This window comes from Ceratosolen solmsi, unplaced genomic scaffold, assembly GCF_000503995.2.
Source record: "Ceratosolen solmsi marchali unplaced genomic scaffold, CerSol_1.0 scaffold17, whole genome shotgun sequence".
Lineage (NCBI taxonomy): Eukaryota > Metazoa > Arthropoda > Insecta > Hymenoptera > Agaonidae > Ceratosolen > Ceratosolen solmsi.
In genome coordinates this window covers 493,027-500,606 of record NW_011948445.1, presented here as the reverse complement: position 1 = coordinate 500,606, position 7,580 = coordinate 493,027, and the positions used below count along the sequence as shown (strand labels likewise).

General features: G+C 20.0%; 1 protein-coding gene across 1 annotated transcript in view; it reads left to right on the top strand.

Moving 5' to 3' along the window:
• Window positions 1-1,621: 1,621 nt before the first annotated feature.
• shot (dystonin-like protein short stop) overlaps window positions 1,622-7,580 on the top strand; it is a 69,813-nt gene continuing 63,854 nt past the window's right edge. Inside the window, exon 1 of the mRNA XM_011504469.1 lies at window positions 1,622-1,777. Coding sequence (XP_011502771.1) covers window positions 1,675-1,777 — 103 coding nt within the window. The 5' untranslated portion in view covers window positions 1,622-1,674. The remainder of the gene's footprint in view (window positions 1,778-7,580) is intronic.

Genomic DNA, 7,580 nt, shown 5'->3' with positions numbered 1-7,580 from the left:
TTGTTGTGCACAAAGAAAATATAGTTCTATTTATTTCTTTAAATACAATATTACCAATAAAAAATATAATAATTATTAGTTAAGAATAATAGATATTAATTGTAATAAACGAAGAACTCAAATAAATTGAAAACATTGTTTTATTTATAATTTGTTATTTTACTAAAATTTAATCATATTCTCTTGAAATATTAATTTTAATTTAGTTTGTGTTTAATTAATTCTTTAGAAATCAAACATTTGAAAAGCTAAAAAGTAAAGATATAAATAAGATCTTTTAATGATTTTTATTTCAATTAATTTAAGCAATGCTCTATTATAATATATATATATATATATATAACATTGTCAAATTTTATTTAAAAAAAAACTGAATTATTAAATAAGATACTTAATAAAACAATATTTGTTCGTAACATTATTAAACTATTGATATGTTTATTTTCACTATCATAACAAATTTTAATAAAATCATTAAAGATAATATTAAAGTAAAATACAAATTGTATTAAACATATTAAAATTTCATCATTTTTTACCATTTTTTTTAGTATTCAAAATTTACAGTAAAAAGAGGATATTAAAATTATTTTTTTTTATGTATCTATAATTAATATTATAAAAAAGAATATCGAGAAAATGTAATTTAATAAAAATAGTATCAAGTCATTTTATTTGTACTCTGTCATTTTTAATTTTATTTAAACCTGAATTTTGTATTATATAATTAGCAAATACAATTTAACTTGAATAAAAGAAAGACTGATATTTAATTAAAAATTTTAATTAAAAATTTATTTAAAATTCTATACTAATATAAATAAGGACAAAATTTGTAAATCTTTATTCATCTTGTATTTTTCTATCTAACTTAATGTTTTTACTACTTGTAGCCGTAAATAAAATAGTCCGTAAATCCAATATTAAATAATCAGAAATTTTTACAATTTTACATATTTGATGGAATACACAAAAACAAAAAAATGTTAAATAATTGAGAATTAACAAATTGAAAATAATCGCAAGAAAATGTAAATCAATATTTATACTTGAGAATTGAATAATACATACAAAAGATATTTGATCACCTTTCTTCATTGTTAAACAATACATAGAAAAAAGTCAATTGATTTATAATTAAGATAGTTTTATTTTTCAACGTGGTTTGATCAAAATACAAATTATGATTTTTGTGGTTAACCAAACTAAAATTTTATTTTTATATAATAATGCTATTTATTTTAAAAATAAATTTTTTAACAAAAAAAATGTTTAAGTGACTGATTCACAATAATAAATTCGTAAGAGTGAAAATCATAACTATTCACATTATTAACAAATTTTTAAAACTATTAACAAAATTTTTTTTTTTCAGAATTGGAAAATCAATCAGATTCTAAATGAAAAAAAAAGTCTCAATCTGTTCTAGACATTATTCATCCATAAAACTAAATAGTCAATTGTCCTATACATAAATTAATAAATACATCCTAACCGTGCTGATTATTTGAGTGCTACTAGATACATTTATTTCACTAAAACATTTTAATAAAGTTGGTAATTATGACATTACTCTATGCACGAGGAAAAGGAAGTGCAAAGGTAAACGCTGTTGATAATGTGAAATATAGTTACAACAATATGTAATTGGATCATAAGTAATTTAGAGAAACTATGGAGTTTGAACTCGATGGCAGCCTCAAAGAATGGGCTAAGGATAAGCCTTTAAGCATTTTACAGCTTGATCCCGCTGATAGAGCCGTACTCAGGATAGCTGGTGAGTTTATATGGAATTATAATTGCTAATTCTTCTTAAATATTTATAAAATAATATTAAAAAAAAATAATAATATTTGACTGCAGGATTAATAACCATAGCATTTATATAGCATAAACCTTCAAAAATATTTCTAATATGTTTCAATATTTAGACAATTAAATAATAGCCTCGTTAATAAAAAATAAGTAAAAATTCTTCTTTATTTATTAATATTTATAAGATATATTATAAAAATATCTTCAATTTAAATAAAAATTTAATACTATTATTTTTTCATGTTAAATTTTATATATTATTAATGTGTGTATCATACAATAAATTTAAAAAAACAGTGATTTCAAACACTTTTCTTAGAGTATTTTATTTTCAAATGACATGATCTATCGAATAGTTCACATTACAATAAATGATTTTTTAAATTATATGCTTATAGAAAATTTTCTGATATTACATAAAAAATATATCAGTTTTTAAGTAGAATTTATTTTAAATTTAATCTGTATGCTATTTTTGTATAATTTGATTATATAACTTTTAATATAAGATACCATAGATTTAAAACTATAGATTTTGGAAATTTTAGTTTTCTCAAATGATTTGTGATTGAAATAATAGAAAATCTAATAATTTTATTTTAGGAAATTCTGTATGTTAAATTGGTACTGCAACTATTAAGTATAATTCTTAATAATTTATCCTTATAGTACATATATAGTATATTTGTTTCTAGACACTATTTATTTATATAAAATTTCATTTTTCATTAAAAAAATCTTTCGTTAAAAAAATAATTTATTAGAAATAATTATAATTTGAACTTTTTCACCGATTTTCGAATGTTAGCTGCAGGTACAGTACATCATTTTAAGCTTTTTAAAAATAGATTTATGGAAAAGGTTATTTATTCCAAGATTTATTATCCATTATCTAGAGAACAAATGAATTTTTAACAATATTTTTAAATTTTTAACAATATTTAAAAAAAAATTTTTAAAAATAAATTTTTAACAATAAAAAAATTTTTATTATAAAATTTTTAACAATATTTATTATTCAAAAATTATTTATTGGAATTAATTATTGAAATAATTCTTATCCAACTTATTTTGAAATTGTAAGTGAAATTTATCGTAATAAGTAATTGCATTGATTTTCATTATGCACTGATATTTGTATCGCAATTCTGCATTTAATAATTTACGTATTAGATAGTTATGGTGATTTATTTATTTTTATAACTTATTCTATTATCATATATATTAGTTTTGTTAATCATTAATTGTAATGTTAAATATTTCACTATTTATAATTATATGGTATTATAAAAATATATCAAAACTTTAAATTTTCTTAAAAGACAAATATATTTTAAATAATTTTTTTAAGCTTACATAATAAATTAAAATTTAGCATTTATATTTACATTTACATTTTTATATCTAATCCATTGTTTACATTGAGTAGAGTTCGAGATCATTTTTATAAACTCTTCTATGCTATGGTTCAATCGTATTTGCATGCCATTGCATTTTAGATAAAGTAATTCATGTATATGCGTTATTAAACGTGCTTACAGATTTATAAAAATTTACTTCAAATTTTATTAATATATATTATTTGTCTGAAATAATTAGAACCATTATATTTTTTTAAATATAAATATAAAGAAATTAGGAATATTTTACTAAAATCAAGTTTAAATCATTGGAAAACGTTAATTTTAATTTTTTTTTTTAGATATTAATAAGTAATGACCATAAAGAGATTTATGCTGAGATTTAAGTAATAAAAAACATTTCGTAACACTTAAGTTAAAATCAAACTAATGATTCCAACAGTTATTGCAATATATTATAAAAACCTTTGCAAAACGATTATTTCGTAATAAATAATAAACCGTAGAATAAAATAAATAATAGTGATTTGTATCGTGGTTCAATGTACAATTTCTAAGAAAAACAATTTACTGTAGTCATACTTTTAATACTGTTGTTTTTTTATTACTATTATTATTACTAATTATTACTATATAATAATTTATTGTTTTGTCTTTATATACTACTATTATCTCTAAATAATACTATTTTCTCTTTATATATATATATATATATATATATATATATATATATATATATATATATATATATATTATTTGCTTATAATATCGTGGTATTGTAATTATCCTTAAACAACTAAAAAATGTACTTTTTATATTAAAAATTTGATTCTACATAATATTACAAAAATATTTAACTTAACACTTAAGCTGCAAGAATTAATTGTGTGATAATATGAATAAGCTCAAAGTAAGAGTTAAACTAAATATTATATCAAAATTAAATTAAAATATTATGGTTAACATAATATAGTTTAGAAAAAGTATTTTAAAGATGAAATTAATTTCACATGTAATATATATTGTAATATATATATAATATAAGATTTATACAAAAAATTAAATAAACTAAGAAATAAAATATATGAAATAGTAAAATTATAAATTTAATATAAATTTTCATCTACAAAGCAATTTTTTATTGTAATGATTATTTTGTATTTATTAATATACGAATTTTTAATATTTTACTTTATTAATCAGATTAAAGAAAAGATTTTAAATATTTTATAAATTTATAAAAAATATATAAATTCTTTATTTAGAAGAATAAGATAGGAATTCATATACAAAAAATACTCATAATTTTATGCGAAATTTAATAACGACATACTTTTTAACGAAAATAGATAATTTTTCCTTAAGATTTTGTGATGATAAATAATCACAAAAAACCTTTATGGTTAATACCATATTAAGTTTTATAATAATAAATAATCATACCATTAAGTGAGAAATGGATGCACGATTGGAACAAATTTAGCCTTTACATAAAACCCAACAAAAATATAGTCTCAAGAAAGGAACAAATAATTCAAATAATTGTATTAACTGAATGGTTTTAATTGTTTTAATAATTAACCATCAGTAACAATTTTACAATTAAATTTGAATTTTAAAAAAAGTTATAAAAAGAACTATTCGTATTATGTAGTTGCACAAAATATGAATGTAACCAATAATTATTTATTCTTCAATATAAATACATAATATTAATTTTAATAATACTTTAGATTGAACAAAGATTGTAATATATTTCAGCTAAATGTCTTTGATAGCCTTAAATGATGATAAAACACAAGTGTAAATATTATGTTTATAAATAATTATATTGTACGTACAAATAAATTAAATGTTATAAATAACTTAATGATTTATTATACATCATTTATGATTAGTGTTAAATAAAAAAGATAAAAATTTTATTAATATATTTTTATTTATGAATTATAATTTCTATTTGAGCAGTCATAATAAAGAGATTAATATGCTCCACTTTCATATTGTGATAAAATAATAATTACATACCTTATGCAACAAATTTTATTTAAACAATATGGTAAGAAATGAATTATTATATTCACATTTTAACAAAAAGAGTAAATCTACAAAATTTGGATAAAATTAATATATAAATATAAACATAAATATATTTATAAATGTATACATAACAAAATCTATATAAGTAACTAAAAAATATTTTATTAATGGTGTGAGAATATTGTTTACTTATTAAATAAAATATTGTGTAGAATAATTCATATTAATGATATTAATATAATAATGATATAACAATATTTTACTTTTTTTGTATTAAAATAATTTGAGAAATATCTGAAACTCTTGTTTAACATAAGGTAAATTAAATTTATAATATAGATAAATTCCATTTCAAAATAAAATGAGAATGTAATATTGAAAATTATTAATGCTCATTAACACTAGATAAATCTGAAATTTTTAATAATCATTTTATTTTAACCATATTAATTATTTATAAAATATTAATATTTAAACGAACTCAGTATGTTAAAATATTGGAAATGTGTATATGTAGATTTCTACAAATTTATACTATTATTCAATTATTTCTACTCCAATTCAAAGTAAAATTATAAACTGACAAAATATAATTTACAAATTAAATTTGAATATAAAAGAAATTAAAATAAAATTTCTTATTTGTTTCTATAATTTGTATATTTTAAAATTTTAAGTAATTTATGAATCATTTATAATTATAACAATTGATTTTATACCTTTGTTTATTTAACAATCTTAGAACCACTATAACAAATATGTTCAGGAAAATATTAATATATTCTTTAAAAAGTTGATCCTATTTAATATTATTATTAATTTAATAATATTATTAATACTAAGTAGTTATTTATTTTGTGAATTCTTGTAATAATGTAAAGTATATATTAAATTTTGGACAAAATATTTTTATTTAAATGATTGTACATCTTATTATATTACAAGAAATTTTTATATAGCTGCCATTAATTATTAAAAGTTATCAGAAATTTCAGGAAATTGTTAATTGTCAACTAGGTTAGATTTGTTTGGAAACATAAACAGAGGACATTGTTTATAAATCACATTGATTTACTAGCGGTACTATAGAATAGTAGCCCCCTTGCAATCACTGTAGCTTACGCTCTCTGGCGACAGACACGTAAGACAGTAATAAGGATAGCTGAGCTGTATCGGCTAGTTGCGTGCCAGTGTTGATCATAAACTGCTATATATTGCTATTTGTAACTGACCAAACATTATGCCGAAGTCAAACATTGATTATTTAATCCAGTATTTTTACTTCAGTTTTATTATTTCCGTCATGTACTCTATTGTTAAAATAATATATTAACACATATGTCGGCACTTACGCTTGTGTTCGTACCTGCATAAACTGACAAAGTGCTGTTATAGTTATTAAAGAATTATTATTGCGAGTGCAAGTGATACAGCTATACTGTGGTTTTTCATCGATCTACGTATGTAGACTTAAACTATAAGGTCTCAGCTTCACTGTGAAAAAGCTTTGCAACTGCGAGCCTTCCAACATTCCAGATGTACACGCACGCGCAACACATTACGATCATGAAAGTGGGGAGAAAGCATAAAGCAAGTGCTCGATTAACATAGGAAATACTATTGCTTGAAATCAACCATCTTTAATACGAAAAAATCAGCAATTGCAAGTGCTTAAATGGTTTAATAAAATTTTAAATACATTACAAATAGGTTTTGAAAATTTGTTATCTTTTGTTTCATCTCCAGATTTTTATATATAAGAATTACAGCCTAATTTACTAAAAAATTATTAATTTTGTGCATTTTTTGTAGCCCTTATCTCGGTGTACTTTAATTGAACTCATGGCATTGGTGAAATTGTTTATTCATAAATTTAAATATACATTCTGTTTTTTTTTATAGAAAAGTAATGGATTTAAAAATGATTAGTGAATTAAAGATTTTCCATATAAATTATACCTAATATCAATATACCAAACTTAAACGAATCTTTATATCTTGATAAAATGAAATTATTACGATGAAATAGGTTATTATATTATAGTACTACTCGATACAGACTAGAACCATTAAATTTAGATTTAATGTGTACTGTAGACATGCTTGTTCGTCTTCTTCGCAATTATTTGAAATCGATTGTAACGTATTGTCGAAAACAAAATATTTGAGAGAAATAAGCGTCCTCGATCATCTGATCGAGTTACAGTACATTTACCATTGATAGCTAATTCGTTTTATTTCAATTACCACGAAGGATTAATTTTCTTTATATCTCCATAGAATTTAATACTTTTTTAAGTTTGTGACATATGCGATTTAATATCAACAATTTTTTCATAAAAATAAATATGAATCATCTTTCCC